We start from the raw sequence: 22,540 nt of genomic DNA, 5'->3' as shown, positions 1-22,540 counted from the left end.
GAACATAGCATCTATATTACTGTCTTCCACAACCCACTTCCCATTACCTACTCATATCTCTTTCAATCCATCCCCCCTAACTCACCCTAACTTATGTGCACAATTATAACCTTCGCCATATGTACCCCTCCCACTAACTACCTGAATCCCTAACCCTCCCAAACACATAATTTCCCAACAACAGTACCCAAACAAATGAAACCTCACAGTCTCTCAAAGTTCTCACAAAGGGGTTCACTAAGGGCTGGATTTTAAAAGCCCTACGCGTTGTGCATGCTGACCCCTGATTTTATAACATGCATCCATGTGCGCCGGGTAGGGCGTGCACATGGACGCGCGTACGCATGTCTTAAAATTTACCCCTAAGAGTTGTTCTCCTACATCGCACCCCTTCAGCGCACCACAGCAGCATGCCGCAAAGCTGCATTTTACCTGGTAAAATAGCATAAGATGTTACCATGGGCATTTCCAGCAGCGTCACGGTAGGGGAAGGAGCCAATGACCCGGTTCACCTCAGATCCAGCTGTTATGGCCCTCAGTCTCATACCGCTCCTCCTCTCTCCTCAGGTTACTAGTAATCTCAGTGCAGGCAGTTCTTTTCCCCAAAGCGGCATTTCAGCAGGTTAAATAGCCCTATAACCCTATGTTCCCTACTGTTATCTTTAATTCATTATGCTTCCCCAAATGTTACTCTGTTGCACCTGCTTTCCACCTACTGTGCCTTATTTTGCTATTACCATCATACATTACTCTTATTTCTCTATATCAGAGATGTTTACAAACATTCGGGCTGATACAGTACAGTGCGCTCCAAAGGAGTGCACTGTTAACCTGCCATTGGATGCGCGTTTTCCCTTACCCTTATTCAGTAAGGGGCAGAAAACGCGCGTCCAACCCGCCAAACCTAATAGCGCCGTCAACATGCAAATGCATGTTGATGGCCCTAATAGGTATTTGGGCGCGATTCAGTAAGTAAAATGTGCAGCCAAGCCACACATTTTACTTTCAGAAATTAGTGCCTACCCAAAGGTGGGCACTAATTTCTTCGGGCACCGGGAAAGTGCAGAGAAAAGCAGTAAAAACTGCTTTTCTGTGCACCCTCCGACTTAATATCATGGCGAGATTAAGTTGGAGGTCCCGAAGGGTAAAAGTAAAAAAAAAATAAAAAAAAATTTTGAAGTCAGCCGGCGGCTGTTGGGTCAAAAACCGGATGCTCAATTTTGCCAGCATCCGGTTTCCGAGCCCATTGCTGTCAGCGGGCTCGAAAACCGACGCTGGCAAAATTGAGCGTTTGCCCTCTCTCCCGCGGACTTTACTGAATCGGCCCGATTGTTGTAAATCTGAGCTTCCAGTAACTCATTCTGAGTTCTTTTGTTGGAAAACATGTAAAAGATATTCAAAGATGACAGTAAGCCAGTGCTTACATCCCATCACTGATGTAAGAGTTTTGCAAAGGTCAGTGATGGACTGAGTGAATCCATTTGCTTTTGGTGACTCCAGGACACATAGGGATCAGAATTACCCTATGGAAAACTGATTTATTTTGATTTATATTCCACTTTTCAGGCACTTCAAAGCAGATTACATTCAGGTACTGCACGTATATGTTTCTTCTTTTTAGGGATCACCTGAATTCTTGGGCCGTGCATTTGCTGTTCCGAATATTAAACTGGTGGATGACCCTTACAACCAGCCTGCACTTCAGTTTTTTGACATTTACAAAGGTCAAGTGGCAGCAGGGGAATTGCTGGCCACATTTGAACTGATAGAATTGGATTACACTGGATTCTTGGAGGTAAGATACATCAGCAGTGTGACACCGCTTCCTCACGCTATGCAGTCAGCAGAGTTTTCTAACTCAGTTTAGTATCAGCAATAGCAGAAGTGCTGCTCAGCAGCATTTGCTGGCCATTTGTTCCCTGTTCTGAGATTTGGATTTATACTCGTATCTTGCCCAGTCCAAACATTGGGCTCTTGCAGTGCTGAACTCAAGAGATTAGATGACAGCCTTTGCTTCCCATTGGACAAGAAAGACAAAATGTGGCCCTGGGGCCTTCTGACAGAGGCTCATGAGCAGGTACTAGGCTTCAGGTTTCCTTATCACAAAGGGGCGGGTCTAATAAGCTAAGCATTAAAACTGTGCTGTAATTCAACGTATGGGTTTTTAATGCACACAATAAACATTTTTTTAGCTCCTGTTGTAGTAAGCATTTTTTGTATGTGTAAATCATATTTTATATGAGGAAAGTATAGTTTGTGTGCACAAAACATTCCCAATTACAGATCCCAGCACTGGAAATCCAGTTTCTGCCCATAGACTGACATCAGCTCTTGAAATTTTTCTCCACCTTGGACTATGAGTTAACGTTCCAGTGCTAAGAAAACATGAGGTAAGCAAGCGCACCTGTCTGCATTGGGATGTAATAGCTAATGCCTTCATTAGCATAGGATTTGCATGAGAGGGTGCTACAGATCTTTTGTATGCAAAACTCTTTCTGCATCAGCAATAAAGTTGGCACACAACTGCTAGTTAATGCGTATGCTCTACAGAGCAAGCATACCTTATTACATCAGCCTCACACGGTGCTGGCAGGTTTTTATTGTTAGTACTTTCTCAAAAATGATGGTGAGCCAGTAAGAAGAGTTTAAAAAAAAAGGCAGCAAAGGAGCTGGATAGAGAAGATACTATTATTAGGCTAATTACTGTTTAAACATGGACCTTAATCCTCCCAAAAACTGCTTTTTTAATCACTCAATCTAATAAATGTATCATTTCTATTCAGCGATCTTGCTGGCTTTCTTTTAGCTATTTTTATTTTTGTGATCTATGACAATGATCTCTATCTGCTTTCTGGAAAGAAGAGATTAAAAATAGTTTATTGATACATCTAAAGTGGGAAGTATATTTATTTGTTATTCCAGTTTATCTGATAAGTAGATTGACACTGTAATATACATCTTACATTTAAGTAGTAGAAAATTTAACTTGATAGATATTAATGCCTGCCTATGAATACCACCCCTGTAACCAATCTTTGTTTGTCTGTTTGAGTTGTAACTATGAATGTCACTTTGTAAACCGTTGTGATCTTTACATGGAACTACGGTACAAAAAATTGTCCAAATAAATAAATAGAATATAGATATAGATATACATTTATATCTATATATCTGATATATAGATATAAATGTATATCTATATCTATTTTTAATCTCTTCTTTCCAGAAAGCAGATTTATTTATTTAACAGTTTTTTGTTTTTTTTTTTAGATAGAGATCATTGTCATAGATCACAAAAATAAAAATAGCTAAAAGAAAGCCAGCAAGATCGCTGAGTAGAAATGATACATTTATTAGATTAAGTGATTAAAAAAGCAGTTTTTGGGAGGATTAAGGTCCATGTTTAAACAGTAATTAGCCTAATGAAGGTATCTTCTCTATCCAGCTACTTTGCTGCCTTTTTGTCAGTCAAGGAGATAAGGTATTAGAATTGATTACAGTGGTATACTATATTGGCTAATATTAAAGTACAGATTATAGTATTGATATATTGATCAAGGATCTAGTGTCATAGTACAGAATATTGTTTTCATGTAATGTATTTCACAATATATTATTGATATTGACACATATAGGGGTAGATTTTAAAAACATATGCATGCGCGTCCATGTGTGCGTACTACCCGGCGTGCGCACATGGACGCATGATTTTATAACATGCACGCGCCGGTGCGGACTGGGAGGGAACTTCCCTTTCCCCTTGCCCATACTCCCTCCCTCTTCCCCTGTCCTCCCCAACCCCTTAACGCGGCCTACCTTTTTTTTTTTCTTTATTTCAGAACTTACACCTGCTCCTGAGCTGGCGTAAATTACGTGCGCTGGCAATCCCCCGGCACAGCGGCAAATGGCCACTGTACCGGCCGCCTCCAGCTCCGCCCCCACTCTACTAGCTTCTCCTAGACTAACATGCACAAGACTTTATACATTCAGTTGCTCTGCCCCTTCCAAAGAGAAATCAAAGCTTGGCTTCCCCTAGATTCCACAGCAGAGAATCTTCCATCTACTGCCGTCTACATGAACTCTTTCTTGATCACGAGCCCACAATTTTGTCTATCACTGGGTTAATTCTACATAATTGGTGCTAATTTATCTATGCATTTTGTACTCTGGACCCATTTTTATTTATTTTTATTTCCATTATTGCTACCCAGTGTACCAAAAGGACCTCTCTTCTTATCAATTTATATGTGCTATTTGCATTCAGGATACATACTTACAATCTACCTCATATCTATATGTCATTACTGTATATTTGCATTACTTATGTGCCCATGTTCTTTATTTAATGTAATCTGCTTTGTGACAAACTTAGGAAGGGGTGGAATATTAAATGTTTATAAATAAATAAATAACTTCCGATAAGATTTTTTAAATATTTGGAGTCTTTATTTGGAGTTCAGAAATATGAGATGTTTCTGGATTTGGCTATGTTTTTTAACCATGTTTCTATCGTCCATTTGTCACATTTTATTACTTTAAAGTATGTTTTTACCTTTTAGTGAATTGTCCTTGCTTGTTTGATATATTTTATTATGTATGTTATGTTGTAAATTGCCTTGGGCCTTGTGTATTTGGCAATTCATAAATTATGATAAAGATAAAGATATGTACATTTTTTATGTGACTGACTCTGAGCTGTCATTCATGTTGAGTATCAAGTTTTTATTCCATAACCCATGCAGAAGTTCATTAACCAGCATATTGTCTGCTTCTGTTTCAGCCCTCAGTTCCAGATGATGTAGTGCCCAAGGAGCTGGAGTATTTGGATGAACAATCAGAGCGATACATCATTCCAAAAGGAATCAGTCCTGTTCTAAAGGAATTCCGAATTGAGGTAATTTTATTTTATATGTTTTTTGATTATTCTTATCATCCTTAATTTCCAATCGATCACCACCAAGACCAGCATTATTACGGGAATCATCTATCTCACCACTAAATACATCACTGGAACTATTGATCTCACACCAGCACCACCAAAATTACGTCTCCTGACCACCATTATCTGCAATATTTTACACTAATACCACCAGAATATTTTCAGAAGGCATTTGACAAAGTCCCTCATGAGATTTCTCAGGAAATTAAAAAGTCATGGGATAGGAGGCAGTGTCCTATGAGAACTGGTAAACTGGGTAAAAGGTAGGAAACAGAAATAAATGGTCAGTTTTTCCAATGAATAAAACTAAATTGTGGCGAGCCCCAGGGATCTGTACTGGGATCAGTGCTGTTTAACATATTCATAAAGGATCTGAAAAAGGGAACAATGTATGAAGTGACCAAATGATACAAAATTATTCAAAGTTGTTAAAACATGAGCGGATTGTGAGGAATTGCAGGAAGACCTTGCAAGCCTGGGGAAATGGGGATAACCGGCACAGAGTGGCAGTTACTACCCTTAACAGAACACATGGTGATAACCTGCATGGAGCATTTATTTTATTTTATTTATTTTAAACATTACCCACCCTTCCTACATTCAGGCGGGGTACAGTTAGGGGTAGATTTTTAAAAACAGCGCGATCGCGTACTTTTGTTTGCGCAGCAGGCGCAAACAAAAGTACGCTGGATTTTATAAGATACGCGCATAGCCGCGCGTATCCTCTAAAATCCTGGATCGGCGCACGCAAGGCTGCTGATTTTGGGCAGCTGGCGCGCGCCGAGCCGCGCAGCCTGCCTCCGTTCCCTCCGAGGCCGCTCCGAAATCGGAGCGGCCTCGGAGGGAACTCTCTTTCGCCCTCCCCTCACCTTCCCCTCCCTTCCTCTACCTAACCCACCCCCCTGGCCCTATCTAAACCCCCCCCTTACCTTTGTCCGTAGATTTATGCCTGCGAGAAGCAGACGTAAATTTACGCGTGCCAGTGGACTGCTGGCGCGCCGTCCTCCGAGCTGGGGGCTGGTCCGGAGCCACGCCCCCGGTCCCGCCCCCGAAACGCCGCGCCCCACCCCCGAAACGCAGCGTCATCGGGTCCCGCCCCTGACACGCCCCCGACACGCTTCCTTCCAAAAACCCCGGGACCTACGCGCGTCCCGGGGCTCTGTGCGCGCTGGCGGCCTATGGAAAATAGGTGCACCGGCGCGCAAGGCCCTGCTTGCATAAATCCGGGCGGATTTACGCGAGCAAGGCTTTTAAAATCCGCCCGTTACTGCGCTTAACAGAATGCATGGGAGTAACTTGCTGGGCAGAGTGTATGGACCATTTGGATTTTATCTACCCTCATTACCATATTACTACGTTATTCCGAAATGGGCACTATATAGTAAATAACATTGAGGGGGTAATTTTCAAAAGGAGTTACATACGTAAATGTAGCTACTATTGTAGCAATTTTCAAAAGCCATTTACTCAAGTAAAGTGCACTTATGTGAGTAAATCCTATAGACAAGTCAATGGCATATATTGTAGCAATTTTCAAAAACCCACTTACTCAAGTAAAGTGAATTTACCCCAGTAAACCTGGTTTTTACTCGAGTAAATGCTTTTTAAAATCTGGCCCTTAATGTGGGTAAGTGCAAAGTGATGCACATAGAGATAAAAAGTCCTAACTATAGGTACAGAATGCTGGGTTTTGCATTAGGAGCCACTAACCAGGAAAACGATTTTGCAGTCATCATGGACAATATGTTGAGATTCTCAGATCAGTGGGTGGCAGCTGTCTAAAAAACAATAGAATATTAGGAGTTCGAAATTGATACCAACAAAGCTATGTGTTAAATGTCAAAAGGAGGATGATACATTGGGGCACCAATTTTGGACATGCACTGCTGTAAAACGTTTCTGGCAGGCAATACAGAATTATATTTACTAAGTCACAAAGGTGAGTTTACCTTTGGAAGCCTTGTAATTTCTTTTTGATAACCTTGGGAGAATATTCTTTCAGGATCAACATACATGGTTATGTGGACAAAAGCTTTGGAATTGCTAAAACAATAATTTAAAGAAAAAAAACCAGCTATTACTAGAGGCCCCAAAGGTAATACAAATGAGAAATTCTCTGCATCAGACGTATCTCATGGAAAAATATATAAAGATTGTCGATGTGACAAGGAAAAAGAAAGTGTTTTTGAAGATTTGGGATTCTTACATACCAACGGGGCGGATTTTAAAAGCCCTGCTCGCGTAAATCCGCCCGGATTTACGCGAGCAGGGCCCTCGCGCGACAGTGCGCCTATTTTGCATAGGCCGCCAGCGTGCGCAGAGCCCTGGGACGCGCGTAAGTCCCGGGGTTTTTTAAAGGAGGCGTGTCAGGGGCGGGGCCGAATGATGCGGCATTTCGGGGGCGGGACCGGGGCCGTGGTCCAGGCCTCTGGACCAGCCCCCGGGTCGGATGACGGCGCGCCAGCAGTCCGCTGGCGCGCGTAGATTTATGTCTGCTTCTAGCAGGCGTAAATCGAAGGACAAAGGTAATGGGGGGGTTTAGATAGGGCCGGGAGGGTGGGTTAGGTAGGGGAAGGGAGGGGAAGGTGAGGGGAGGGCGAAAGAAAGTTCCCTCCGAGGCCGCTCCGATTTCGGAGCGGCCTCGGAGGGAACGGAGGCAGGTTGTGCGGCTCGGCACGCGCAGGCTGCCCAAAATCAGCAGCCTTGCGCGCGCCGATCCAGGATTTTATAAGATACGCACGGCTATGCGCGTATCTTATAAAATCCAGCGTACTTTTGTTTGCGCCTGCTGCGCGAACAAAAGTACGCGATCACGCTTTTTAAAAAAATCTACCCCAAAGCTTACTGCACAATGCAAGAAGCTGGATACTAAATGATTTCTTATAACTGGTCTACCAGATGGTTGTAGCGGTGTGAAAGATTTGTTTGTTCTATTCTTCAGGGTCATTGTTTGGGGTCCGAAGGGAAGAGGGGAGAGTAAGGTGGGTGGGAAGGGGTTGCTTTGGAGTTAATGTTCACACTGTATTTTTCTCTGAATATGATTGTTGAAGTTCGACTTTGCTTTGCATATGGTTGTGTGCAGAAACCGCTGTATGGTTGGTTATCAGTTTTATTGTGTGCCAAATGGAAAACTCAGTGAAAAGATTTGAACATAGACTGTTAGGAATGATTTGGAAAGGAATGTAGTATAAAACAATCAAGGTATGACTGTACCTCGAGTATTATGTGCAGTTCTGATCACCTCATCTCAAAAAAAAATATAACAGAGCTAGAAAAGGTACAGAAATGGGCAACAAAAATGATGAAAGGGATAAAATGGATTCCATATGAAGAAAGGCTAAACAGGTTAGGGTTTTCACCTTGGAGAAGGGAATATGAAAGAGGTTTATAAAATTATAAACGGGATAGAAAAGATATATAGGGAACAGTTATTCACCTTCTCAAATATTACTAAAACTAGGAGACACACCAAGAAACTAACATGAAGCAGATTTAAAATATATTGGAGGTTTATTTCGGAAAACTGAATAAAGATATTATAAAAATATATATATATATTGGAGAAAGTATTTTTTTTATTCAGCACACAATTAAACAGTGGAATTTGTTGCTATAGGATGTGATCAGGGCATTTAGCACAGTTGGATGTAATAGAGATTTGGACAAGTTCCTGGAGGAAAAGTCCATAATGGAGGAAACCATTATTAGCCAGGTAGACTTGGGAAACCAACTGCTTATCTCTGGCAGTGAGCAAAAAGAAATGGATCTACTCTTTGGGATCTGCTGGGTACTTTTGACCCAGATTGGCCACTATTGGAGACAGGCCTGAAGGTGTGACTCAGCATGACACCTTATGTTCTACCAAACATCACTAGAACTATCATCTCACAACAGTAAAAAAAAAACCCCACACCTCACTACTGATACGGCAATAGGATTCTGTTTTCAATGGATTGAGCAACTTAACTTAAGAACATAACAATTGCCATGCTGGGTCAGACCAAGGTCCATTGAGTCCAGCATCCTGTCTCTGACAGTGCCCAGTTTAGGTCACAAGTGCCCTGCAGATCCCCAATAGTTAATTTATTTCTTGTATCTCACACTCAGGGATAAGCACTGCCTTTCCCAAGTCTGCCTGGCTAATAACTTTTATGGGTTTTTCCTTCAGGAACTTGTGTCCACTGTCCAATCCTCTTTTGAACCCCACTACATTAATTGCCTTAAACACATCCTCTGGCAACAAATTCCATAGCTTGATTGTGCACTGATTGAAAAATCTCACGATTTGTTTTAAATCTACTGGTTGCTAGTTTCATGGAGTGACTCTAATGCTAGTATTATTTGAAAGGGTAAATAAACATTCGGTATCATCCACCAGACCAGTCCAGATAGATGTTTTTTTCTCTCCTACCAGCAGATGGAGACAGAGAATAAAAGATTTACTGTAACATCCTACTTAAGGTACTGTCCCACCTACAGTCACTCAGTATTTCTCTATATTCCTCTGCCTCCAGCATATGGTAGAGGTGCCAATCCCTCTGGTAGTGGTTCTAGTAGAAAAATTGCTCCCAAGGGTGGCCAGGTCCTGGGTGGATTATCCTCCTGGTGGAGTCAGGACGAGCAGGGGCAGGGATGGTGACCCTCGACTTGCCTTGTTCCCGTTTACTGGAGGAGGGTCTGAAAGCTAGTGATGCTGGCTCCTTCTTTCCTTCCTCTTCCTCTCCTCTATTTCTCCCCGGCTTGGCTGGACCAGTGGATTCTTACAGATAAGTATTTCATTTATTATTCTTGTTAGTTTCTGAAAGTTTAAGAAAAAAAAAGTTAGTGGTACAGGCAGTGCTGCTCTCGGAGTGGGAGAGGAACAAGTTCATGAAAGAAGTGGCAGGCAAATGACTGTTTCACTCACAGTATGAGGGGTCAGTGGCTCCACTGCTTTCAGCAGGTGAGGAGAGGGGAAACCGTGCATTAAGATTATAGCTGCAGTTGTTTGGCCTGAAGAAGATGGCAGTCATTTTAGCTGTTTCTCCTGGTAGCGAGGTGGAAAACAGAGAAATGGAACTCCCAGTTTTGAATCCCCATAGATGAGGTGAGGGCACTGCAGGATAGTGTAGGAGGTAGCCCTGATTTTCAAGACCTGTTTAAGCACTTCTCCATGGATTCTTTTTCCATGGAGTTTGTTTAATGCATTACACTTTTTTAATAAAGAAGGGTATGGCTTCAGGTATGCTTAGTCCAGCAGGGACCTCATTGGGAGGTGACCTTATTCAGTCTAGCCCCACATGGGCTAGTTTGGAACAAGAACCAGGGGAGACAGCCTCAGGGGAATTTGAGGATGATGTTCTGGCAGATATCCCTGAGGAGAATAGTTTGGCGAATGAGCTGGTCAAAGAGCCTCTGGAAGAAATCCCAGTGGTCCCTGTGGTAGAGGGAGATGCCCCTCGGGTTATTTAAAAGACAGCAGCTGCCTTCCATGATTTCCCATGCTCTAGCAGAGTTGGGTATAAAAGAGAAGGTGGATCAGCACAGGAGAATAAGTATCCCATTTTGGAGGGTATTACAGGTCCTGCAAAAACCTTTCTTTTTCATGGGACTGAAAAAGTCCTTGTGTTAGCAAAGTGGGATACTCTGGAAGTTTCCCACTTTGCTAACACAAGGACTTTACCCTCTCCCAGAGGAAGAGGGCAGGACTTTACTCTCTTCCAGAGGAAGCTTTGCAGCAGCTGAAAATGCCAAATGTGAATGCCTTAATTTCAGTAGCCATAAAGAAAACAATGATCCCTGTTGAAGAGGGAGTATGGCTTTTAAAGATGTGTAGGATAGGAAATGAGAAATTAATCTTAAGCGATAGTTGATGTATTAGCTTTGGCACTAGGTGGCAGCCTTATGGCTAGATCGTGTTTGCACTGGACACAACAGTTTCCAGTAGATGGCGCAGAGAAAGGTATGTTGGAGATGGACGCAGAGAGGCTGGAAGCTGGTTTCACTTTCATAGCCAATGCCTTATATGATTTTATTCGGACCTTGGCAAGAAGCATGGGGGCTTCCGTGTCAGCCAGAAGGCTGTTGTGGCTGCACAAGTGGGCAGCAGATGTTTGGGTCTAAGTTGCAGCTTGATAACTTGCCCTTCCTAGGGAAGCTTCTTTTTGGGAGACCTGGAGAAGCTAGTGAAGCATTTGGGTGACTCAAAGACTCTTAAGTTGGCAGAGGACAAGCCAAAAAATGCTGTTAAGGGTTGCCCAATAGGCCGGAGTTTAGAGACTCAAGGTGCTATTGGCTGGGGAATGCTTCTACTTCCAAGAGGCAGTTTGAAGCAGGTCACAGCCGTTTTGGTCATGCTGTAGAAGTGCTCAGGAAAGCAGCTGCAGCAGCTCTGGAGGAACTAAGAATTGACTCTCTTCCTTGTCAGATTGGAGGAAGGTTGTCCCAGTTTTATGGCGAGTGGGCTTGAATTACAACAGACCAGTGGGTCCGGGATGTTGTAAGAGAATGTTATGCCTTAGAACTTGCTCATCCAGTATACTCCAATTGGTTGTTCCAGTGCTAAGGGGAGAATGAAGTATAGGCCATTATTTCATTTATTTTTTGGTACCAAAATAAGAGGGCATGTTCCAACCTATTCTGGATTTGAAGAAGTTGAACACATCCTTAAGGGTGTCCCATTTCCATATGGAGACCTTACAATTGGTAATTGCAGCAGTGAGAAAAGGAGAGTTTATGATGTCCCTGGATTTTTTGGAAGCTTCTTTGCTGATTCTGATCAGAAGAGAGTGTCAGAGATACCTCAGGTTTGCAATGCTGGGAGGGCACTTTCAGTTTTAAGCTCTTCCTTTTAGCTTACCAACTGCATCTCAGACTTTTTCTAAGGTGATGGTGCTGGTCGCAGTGTCTCTCCAAAAAGAAGGAACTGTGGTTCATTTGTATCTAGACAATTGGTTGATTCAAGCAATGTCATAGTCAGAGTGTCATACCTCAACTGACAGAGTAATTGCAGAAGTTAAGTTGGGTAATCAATTTTCCCAAAAGTAAGTTTTGTCTTGCCCAGGTGCTGGAATAACTTTTAGCCAGTGTGACCCCATTTTAGCACTTGAAAATTCACGTGACCCCAGAGGATGACGAGAACAAATTAGCAGGGATAGAGTGGATCCCTCCAGCAAGCACTTTACTCTCACCCTTCCTACACTCCAGTAGACCCTCTTCTCTCAACCTCTACCCTCCAGTTGATGCCCTCTTACACTACCCTTCTACTTTTACCCCCTCCAGCCCATTTTGCATCCCCTCAACTGATGCTCTCATCCCCTGACTCACTCCATCCTTCATTCCTTCCTCAGTTTCATTCCCCATCAACTTTCTCTCAATTCTAAGTCACACCACTCCCTTCCAACCCTTCTCTCACATGTCCCCCAGTGGATCTTCTGTCATTCCCCTTCGCTTACCCTCTGGAGATAATTCTTCTCTACCTGATCCAATCCTCAAACCTCTCCTGCATTAGATCCCTTGCTTGAAACAGTTCCTCCTCAAACAACCCCTCAGCCAGGATCAGCAGCAACATTTCCTTTGGGCCCCAGGCCAAAGGTGGATAACAACTGATGGGAAGAGAGGACTGGCTGATAACAGGGGTAATATTGTTCTCTTGAATCAGTTCAATGGTGAGAGAGGGAGAACAGCAGTGGCAATCTCCACTGGCCCACGTACACTCAGCCTTCTCCTTTCTTCATGACTAGTCCCAAGCCTGACAATAGTGTTAGTAATGAAAGTTAGCATGGGGCCTGCAAGCTAGTACCCCTATCCCTCCTCATGCAGTGTTTTCCCATTACTACAGAAACTCATGAGAAGGGGTGCCACTACAGTCTGTGAGGGCACGCTGACTCACAGGCCTCATGCTGACTTCCACTACTAATGCTGCTGCTGGAGCCTGAACAGCACTAGAAAAAAATTGATCACTCAGAGGTTTCAAGCAATCTGATTACTTTTTTTAAGTAAGTAAATGTAGACCATCAGAAGTAAGTAAATATAGACCATCAGAATAATGCCTCAGATTTATGGCCGATTTCAATCACTTGGTCTTATATATTTTTTAAAGAATTTTACAAATTCAAGGATAATATAGTAGATGATGGCAGATAAAGGTCAATTTGGCCATCATAGAAGTCCATACTGTGAAGAATATTTCTCAGGTACCAGCTGTAGAACTTGACCACTTAAAAGGTTGACTCATGGAAGTAAGGAGTGGGGGTGGAATTGGAACCTGGATCTCTTGACAGTGTCGGATTATAACTTGCTGAGCAAATTAGCTCTTCTACAGCTGACATAACTAGTAGTTTCTGTACCATAGATGACTTGACTAATTTCTTTCTTACTATTGACACCCTATAACTTGTGCTTTCTGCATCCAGGTTTTGTTCTGGGGTTTGCGAGATTTGAAACGAATAAACTTGTTTGAAGTGGATCAGCCCCAGGTTATTATTGAGTGCGCTGGGAAGAAAGTGGAGTCTGAAGTTATTCTGAATTACAAGGAGACCCCCAACTTTACTGAATTGGTCAAATTTGTTAATGTGGTGAGTACAGCAGTTGTTGGGTTATTGTTCAACCACTGAGCATCTTTCCCGCCCAAATTCAGTGTCTGTCTATTCTGTCTTTACCCTAATCATCTACCCCTTTCCAGTCTTCCTCTGCACAGTATTGCCCTTCGCATCTACCCTGTGCATGTTCTTTTTTCTGACTGTCTCAGAAAATATCTCAGGCCTATCATTAATAAACTGGGAATTGGTGTGCCAAACCAAACAACAAGGCCTTAAGTCAGCTCACATTTGGAGCATATGGTTCAGTTTGGAGTATCTTCTAAAGGCATAGCTAAGGATTGGAAATGCACAAAATAAGGTCATTGAGCTAATGAAGGGAACAGGAGAACATATAAGGATTGTCTAAAATGGGACTGTTTCCTGTCGAGAAAGGAAGATTGAGAGGTCATTTAATTATACTGTATAAAAATATCAATGGATCATACAAGGATCTTGAAGGTAGAGTTGCCGATATTTAAAAATAAAACTAATTGGCCAATTGGCCCTTTCCCCTCCACCACCCAACAGTCCCCCCAAACCTTTTCCCCTTTACAACCTTCCCCACTTCCCTCCATTGACCTGTTCTTGAAACAGCAGCTGTTCCAAGGTCCACATGTGGTGGCAGCAACAGTAATGACATGTTGTGAAGGAGTATGGAGCAGAAGCTGAAAACAGCACCTGCTGCTTTGCGCCCAGGCTCCACTTCTTACATGGAAGCTAGAAGGAAGTTGAGCCACTGTGGAGCCTGGCAGTGGAATGTGCACTGTCTCAGTCCCAGGCCAATGCTCTTTATGATATGTCACTGCTGTCATTGTTGCTGTGTTTGGACCTCAGACAGGCCACTGCTTCCAAAGAAATAGGTCTGTGGGGGAGGGAAAGGGACAGCAGTGGCTGTGGAGGCTGGCAGTCAACAGAATATCATTATAAATACTGCTGGTTTAAAGATCTCAGCTGGTTGCAGCCTCTCTTCATTAAAACCAGCTAAGCTGGCCAGATACTGGCCAGTTGGCAATCCTAATTGAAGGCAATTTTATTATAATGACCCCTTAGGGTTCATTACCAGTAGTGGTCTTAGTTTAACTCTTTAATCTAGGGAGAGGAGGAAGAGATTGTGGGGAGGCACCATTTGGTACAGCCTCTACCTTTGAGGGAGCTGGGATGGCCATTCCTTTGTGAGGAACTAAAGGTAGCTCTTTCCTGAGAGCTGGGAGGCAGTGCATTTGAAATGTGGAGTTGGGTGGAAGTGCTGGAGGTTTTTCTTTTATTGGTTTTTGGGTATATCCCTGGACTCGGGTACCACCTGCCTGAAGTTCCTAGGAAGGGTTGAGGAAGCGGCTTCAGCAGTCCACAAATTGGCTGCAGGGTGGGTTTCCGGGTTGTTTTTGGGATTTTTGCTATTTTTTATAGTAGGAAGCCTGCAAGACCCCTGAAATTTGCCCAGAGAGAGGTCACAGGGAAACCTTTCCCCGGGGGGGGGGGAGGGGGCAGGATAGGGAAGACGTGCCCCTATTCAACCTCTTGAGGACAAAGAAATGGTAGTGACCCACTGCAGGGTACTTCTGGTGTTTGGAATCAATTTTGGGGAAAGAAGATTTTTGGTTAGAAGACCTGGGAGGAATGTTTTGCTGCTCCCTTCCTGCCCTCATGGAGGAACATTGAGAGCTGTGTGTTCCTGGGGGGAGCCGTACCACCAAGTATTCAAGAGAGAAAAAGAGGAAACTTGGACATCTGGAGAACTGTGAGTAAGACCAATTTCACACCTGGGGAGAGAGGCGATTGGGACTTTTGGTGCTTAGGCTGAGTTACCATTTTTACTAGCTTTGGAGGGGTTTTTCCTGCCCACACAAGGATACCCTGTCCACTAGGGAACCTCATTTTTTCTATGACACGGAGGATGAGTGTTTTCCCATATCCTGGTAGGAAGAGACCCTTGCACAGATAGAGGAAGGACTATAAACAGGAAAAGATCTGCTGTGGAGTTAAGAACTGTATTTAGACTGTGCCATTGCTTCATCTGATTCACCTTCCGTGAAGTATTTCTTTTGGACACTCAGAGTCTCCAGTGTGCTAAATGGTACTAAAAAGCATTCACAGCAGTAACAGATTTTATCTCTCCCAGAGAAAAGTGTTCCAGTGTCACCTTTGCACTCAGGGCCTTGGAGGAGATATTCCTTCCCCCACCCAGAAGTGAAAGAGACTATGTAAGAGTATAAAAAAATCTAAGCCAGCCCCAGGATAAACAAATCCTTTAATGGCCCCTTCAGTGTTAAGTCAGCACCTGGAGATGGGGGGTTACATTATTATCCCAGGAGCAACCAGTAAAACAAGGAAGAATGCACAAAACCAGAGGAAATAGATGTCACTGCCTTCAGGGCAAGGCATTCGCTCTTAAAGTTGTCAGATTTAAGCTTCAGGCAAACAAATGAACAAAGTATACAAGTCAGTCTGGTGACATAGTTTTAACTAATGATTCACTTTTCTGCCATTTCTTCAGGGAAACGAATTCACAAAAAAAAGTGTGCACGTGAAATCTTGAACAGACACCGTTGAGGACTTACCGCCCAATCCTTCAGTTTTGCACTTTTGAGAAAAGTCCCACAGTGCTGTACGCACACGGTTTTTGCTTGCAGGAGTTCTTCCATGAATTCCTCTCTTGTCCTAATGTTATAGGACATTATTGCGCAAGCACACTGACTTTCAGACTTTTTGTACTCTTATGCCCTATTTTCCCCCCAACACTTAAACCTGGTCCGAAGAGTGGTGAAGTCGCTGAGCATCTTGCCACAGGAGATAGTTATGATTACCATATTCAGGAGGCAATTTTCAGACTGTCTGCACTGGGACAAAGTCCTTGGGTACATTTTACCCGTGGACTGTGCACAAATTTTCAAATAAAACATGCACCTGTACTTTGAAATGACATGAGTTGGGTGCAATGTACCTGCGGACCTGTGCACCGATATCTTTCCATGGAAAGTAAAGCATTAACCACTGTTCTAGAGGCTATAGTCCTGGAACAAGTATAGACCTGGTAAAGGTCCTTTGTGAGGCCTCACCTGGAGTACTGTGCTCAGTTCTGGAGACCGTATCTCCGAAGGGACAGTCAGGATGGAGGCGGTCCAGAGAAGGGCGACCAAAAAGGTGGAGGGTCTTCATCGAATGACTTATGAAGAGAGATTGAAGAATTGAAATATGTACACCCTGGAGGAAAGGAAGAGCAGAGGTGATATGATATAGACTTTCAGATACTTGAAAGGTTTTAATGATCTAAAGGCAATGACAAACCTTTTCCATTGGAAAAAAAATCAGCAGAACCAGGGGTCACGATTTGAAACTCCAGGGAGGAAGACTCCAAACCAATGTCAGGAAGTATTTCTTCACGGAGAGGGTGGTGGATGCTTGGAACGCCCTTCCGGAGGAAGAGGTGAAGAACAAAACTGTGAAGGACTTCAAAGGGGCGTGGGATAAATACTGTGGATCCATAAAGTCTAGAGGATGTGAATGAAGAGAAGAGTCTTGGGGGTAGCTTGCGGGAATGACAGCTACTACCTGGAGATTAATACCCTTATTCAATAAACATTCTCACTGTCAATGCAACTCCAGCATTGCTTTATGCTTCAACGGCAAGAGGAAATGTGGTAAAAAGGATTTGCATTCACAAAAAACCGGAGAATAGCTTGCTTGTTGCGGCGGTTACTACCCCAAACCAAATAAATCTGATACTTCACTTTCAATGCATATCCAGCATAGCTCTCTGCTTCAACGGCAGAGGGGAAAGAGGATTTATATTCAGGCAACAACCAACAAGGACTGAATTACATAGTCTGGGTAAACAAATAATTATGGGTGTAGCTTGCTTGTTACGGCGGTTACTACCCCGAATCAATTAAGCCTGATACTTCACTTGGAATACATATCTAGAGCAACTCACTGCTTCAACGGCAGGGGGAATAAAGAAAAGAGGAATTATATTCACACAACAACCAACAAGGACTGAATGGCACAGGCTAGGTAAACAAATAAGTGTGGGAGTAGCTTGCTTATTGCAGCAGTTACTACCCCTAACCAATTAAGCTAGATACTTCACTTAGATCAGTGGTTCTCAACCTTTCTAATGCCGTGAACCCGCAATACAGTTCCTCATGTTGCGGTGACCCCAAACCAAAAAATAATTTTGGTGGCTACTTCAAAACTGTAATTTTGCTACAGTTATGATTTGGAATGTAAATACCTGATATACATTATGTATTCTCATTGCTACAAATCAAACATAATTTAAACATAGTGATTAATCACAAAAACAATATTTAATTATATGTTGAGAAATATTTATTACTAATTCCAATAAATAACATTTCACCATGGCATAGCATGGTTTTAAATACAACAACAATTCCAAATAAATAACATTTCACCATGGCATAGCATGGGTTTAAATATAACAACAGTAATATAACAGTAAACAACAGTGCAATATTTTGCAACAGTATGCTGCCAAATTCAGTGAGATGGTTGTGGTTGCTTCTTGCTTACCAATTCAGAAATGATTACACACAAAGCACCTTACACTTTCACAGTATTGTGTGTATGGTGTGTGTACTGTTTTTACATTATTAACCTTTTTTACACCAGCAGGCTGTCTCGCAGGCTCTCTTGGCTCTCCGCCTCTTGCCTCTCCGCCTCCTAGGCTTCTGTCCTCCGGCGCTTGCTGCGTCCGCCCACTGATGACGTCAGCAAGCGCCGGACACATGTAATGCGCTGCTATGGACTGTGGAGCGTTCCCCCCGTTTCCCCTGCCCCTTAGGCCCCGGACGGATGATGCAATCACGTCTGCGCATGCGCGCAGGCATTCAGTTTGGAACGCGCATCCATAACGGCGTGCGTTCCAGCTGAATAGCGCTGCTGCAGACGGTAGCGCGACTTCTCAGCGGCTAAAGCCATCAGAAATATGTATTTTCCGATGGCTTTAGGCAACCCCTGTGTTTTGGTCGTTCGACCCCCGCCGGGGTCACGACCCACAGGTTGAGAACCGCTGACTTAGATGCAGCTCCAGCACTGCTCTCTACATCAATGTGGAAGGTAACTAGAACCAAAAACTTACTAATATAAGGGCCAAGAGTAACATAAGTGTGAGGGAAAAAAAAAGTGTGAAAGCTTGCTGGGCAGACTGGATGGGCCTTTTGGTCTTCTTCTGCCATCATTTCTATGTTTCTATGTTATGGCTAGGGAAATACCTACAGTACCCGAATGTAATCCGGCGCCCGCATGTTATAAAATCGGCACATCCATGTGTGTGCACCAGGAAGTACGCGCACCTTACAAATTCTACCCGAATGCTTCCATATCATGTATAATATTTCATGCACTATTTCCCTAATTTATAAGCACTTCTTTCCATCTCCTGCACATTTTATTATTTATTTTGAGGTCCATATTCAAAAGCCATTTAGATGGATGGCATAATAAATGACTTACCCAGCTATATTTAGCTGGATAAGAAGGGGGTGTTCCGTGGGCAGGCAAGAGGTGTTCCGAGGAGGAGCAGAGTTACGCAGCTAGCTCTGGTCAGGGCATAGGGCTGTCCTAAAGTTAGCTGGTTAGATATGTTTATCTGGCTAAGTAGCCTACCCGCAGAGCAGCTGAAAATGGACCCCTTTGTCTTCTCTGTCCTACAGCTATTCACCACTCGTGTATAACATGTTTTACAATGTTTCTCTGATTTATGAGTTACGCCTCCCTCTGTAGACTGAATGTTTTCAATAGCAGGCCCCAAGCTGTGGAACTCACTCCCAGAGCCACTACGTCAGATAAAGTAAGAAAAAGTTTCAAACGTGAACTGAAAACATGGCTCTTTAGAAGGGCATACGATAGAACATAAAATGCCAATATGCTGATAATTGCAACTACAGTACCAGACATAATGATAGATGAGCGAGCAATATTTATTTATTATTTATTTATTTATTTATTTAACTTTTTTGTATACCGAAACTTTTGTTAATTACATCAAGCCGGTATATAACAAATAACAGTTTTTTGAACTGGAATTTGTATTTACTGCTGTGCTGAACTAGAAAAGTATCAATATGAACCAAATTATATAGTAGCTACTTTAATATCCTAGAATATATATTACTATGAATTAGTATATGTACTTGCTGTGGTGTTGAATTAGAAGTTGAATGTGGACACAAAGTAATATGATCCATGATTATGAATGCAGTTACTATAAACCATCGTGATCTTCTTTTGGAACAATGGTATATAAAATATCTAAATAAATAAATAACTATTATATCAATTATTGTGTTAAATTATTTGTGCCCCACTTCCCAAATATGTATACTATTCATCTATATTATGTTTTGCAATGTTTCTTTATAATTATCTCATATATATTTGTATCAGATTATTTATCATATCCTCTCTGTAAACCCTTCAATAATCCTGTACCTCACTGTAAGTGCTCTAGAAGTAAAGTGAGTAATAAACCCTTGTAATAAATAAATAGTCTTTTATCTCATTTCATGAAATTAATTTTACAATTGTATATATACTTTGTTATCTTGGTTTTTAGAGAACACAAAAATCAAAAGAAATTTCCCCCTGACTTTGCACAGTAGAATGATTCAGAGACCACATCCCTGTGTGAGGTAGCCTTCCCTGTGCAGAAATGGTGATTTGATTGGCTGCAAGGCTACATAATTTTATGATTTTTTTCCTGGCATTTGCAGGAGCTGCCGGAGCAGGTGTACTTGCATCCTCCCCTCAGCATCTTCGTGGTGGAGAAGCGTGCCTTTGGACGCACAGTGTTGGTAGGGACCAATGTCGTGTCACATCTCATGAAGTTCTCTCCAAAGGAGATGAATGAGATGACAGAGGAGCCAGAAAATGAACCAAACTGTGAGTCTGCTTACTATAACTTCTGATGCCTTGCAAGCTACCAGGGGTAGTTCTAGAATTACTGAGGCTAATATTTAACAACATGTAGCTGGATAACTCACAAGTTAACTGACGATATGCCAAGACTTCAATATCCCAGTACTTATCCGGGTAACTTTTAGCCAGCTAAGACATTATCCAGCTAAAAATTTGCCAAATAAGTAATGGGTTTTACAGGCTTGTTACAAGGCGGGGACGAGTTAACCAAGAAACTTATCTGGCTAACTCCAGTATTAGGAGATAACCAAAAACATGTATTGGCTAACTCTAGTTGTGCCCAGGAGCAGGAGAATATAGCCACTTAACTGGCTATATTCAAAAGAATATAGCCAGTTAAGTGGCAATGGCCTTTAAAAAAAAAGTGAAGTGCTTATCTAAGGGCCCAATTCTCAGCCCCCAACTCATTAAAAAAAAAAAAGATTGCCTTGCCAGGCGAGTCCCCTCCCCCCATCCTCCAAGCCTCTTGAAGTATTTATTAAAAATGAAAGCATGATGGATTGCTGCTGGGCTCCCTCCCTCCCTGCCTCACCTTCCCCAGTTAGGCAAATTATTTAATCAAAGGACCCTCTTCTGTCTCCCTCCCTCCCACTCCTCCACTCCCTTTCTGAACCCTGTCTGTGCAGGGATCGGTGCTGTTAGAACAAAGTTACAAGCAGCTGGGCTCACAGGACACAGCCATCCTAGACACTTCCAAGATTGTTCTGACAGCATCGATTTTAGCACAGACAAGGATTCATGAAACATAAGGCCTGCCGTACTGGGTCAGACCAAGGGTCCATCAAGCCCAGTGTCCTGTTTCCAGCAGTGACCAAGTCAGGTCACAAGTACCTGGCAGGATCCCAAGGGGTAGATGGATTCCTTGCTGCTTATCCCAAGAATAAGCAGTGGATTTCTGCAACTCTGCCTTATTAATGGTTAATGGACTTTTCCTCCAGGAACTTGTCCAAACCTTTTTTAAATACAGCTAAATTAACAGCTTTTACCACATCCTCTGGCAACGAATTCTAGAGCTTAATTATGCATTGAGTAAAAAAATATTTTCTCTTATTAGTTTTAAATGTATTACCCAGTAACTGCATTGTGTGTCCCCTGGTCTTTGTACTTTTCGAAAGAGTAAACAACTGATTAACATTTACTCATTCCATTCCACTCATTATTTTAAAGACCTCTATCATATCCCGCCTCAGCCATCTCTTCTCCAAGCTGAAGAGACCTAACCTCTTTAGGCTTTCCTCATAGGGGAATTGTTCCAGTCCCTTTATCACTCTGTGCCTTCCTGGACTTTAGGGCTGCCCCTATGGTAGCTGGCAAGGTTTCTCCCTTCTACTACGATTTCCCCTTGTTGATACTGGGATCCAGAGCTTAATCTTGAAACTCATCTCCGACAAAGGACTATGAATACTGCCTCTGCAGCATCCCTTACCCCAGACTAGGGAGAGGAAGGCTGGCTCAGGAATCAAACTCATGTCCTGCATATCACAGTGTGCAGCATAGCTGATGGGCTAGTATTAACCTATAATCTTTTGTTGAATGTATTTATATATTTATAAAATTTATAGCTCGCCAATTCACAGTCCACCAAATTACGATAGGATAAAAGCATCCACAATCAACAAAGGATGGTGCCTGTTGCAAAATGAGAAGAATAGATGTATTCTGAGAAGCTTCATCTGGTTAGAATGCAAACAGCATTTGACCAAGTCATAGATCAGCTCTCTAACTGGTCTGGAAGCAGCTTCTATTCTTCTTGCATCTCCTTCTGACCTGGATCCTCTGGAATGTCTTAAGAAATGTCTCCCAGCTTCCTGATGAATAAAGAAGGTGTTTTCCCTTTCTGCTGGTTACTGGCCCTGGAAGAGACCAGAATGTGAACTTCAAACAGTCTGGTCCCATGTTCCCATCCTGAGGGGCCGATGCTATAAAAAATGTGGAAAGCGGGCGCTGAAAAGTCAGCGCCCGCTTTCTTAATGCGCACATGGCGCCCGCAAGGGGTGGCCATGCTATACGCAAATTAGGGGGTCGCGCTAGCAAGGAGGCGCTAGGGTCGCTTGCGAGACCTTAGCGCCTCCTTGCTAATGCGACCCTGCGGTTACCGGCGGTC

The 22,540-nt window shown here is 42.9% G+C and overlaps 1 protein-coding gene across 1 annotated transcript in view; it reads left to right on the top strand.

Moving 5' to 3' along the window:
* Positions 1 to 22,540, top strand: part of LOC115097189 (fer-1-like protein 4) — a 359,866-nt gene that overhangs the window by 246,230 nt on the left and 91,096 nt on the right. Inside the window, exons 26-29 of the mRNA XM_029612774.1 lie at positions 1,622 to 1,795; positions 4,781 to 4,894; positions 13,333 to 13,494; positions 20,232 to 20,400. Of these exons, the coding sequence (XP_029468634.1) occupies positions 1,622 to 1,795; positions 4,781 to 4,894; positions 13,333 to 13,494; positions 20,232 to 20,400 (619 nt within the window). The remainder of the gene's footprint in view (positions 1 to 1,621; positions 1,796 to 4,780; positions 4,895 to 13,332; positions 13,495 to 20,231; positions 20,401 to 22,540) is intronic.

Source organism: Rhinatrema bivittatum, chromosome 8, assembly GCF_901001135.1.
Source record: "Rhinatrema bivittatum chromosome 8, aRhiBiv1.1, whole genome shotgun sequence".
NCBI lineage: Eukaryota > Metazoa > Chordata > Amphibia > Gymnophiona > Rhinatrematidae > Rhinatrema > Rhinatrema bivittatum.
The sequence above is the reverse complement of the archived record's forward strand: the minus strand, read 5'-3'. Positions and strand labels throughout refer to the sequence as shown.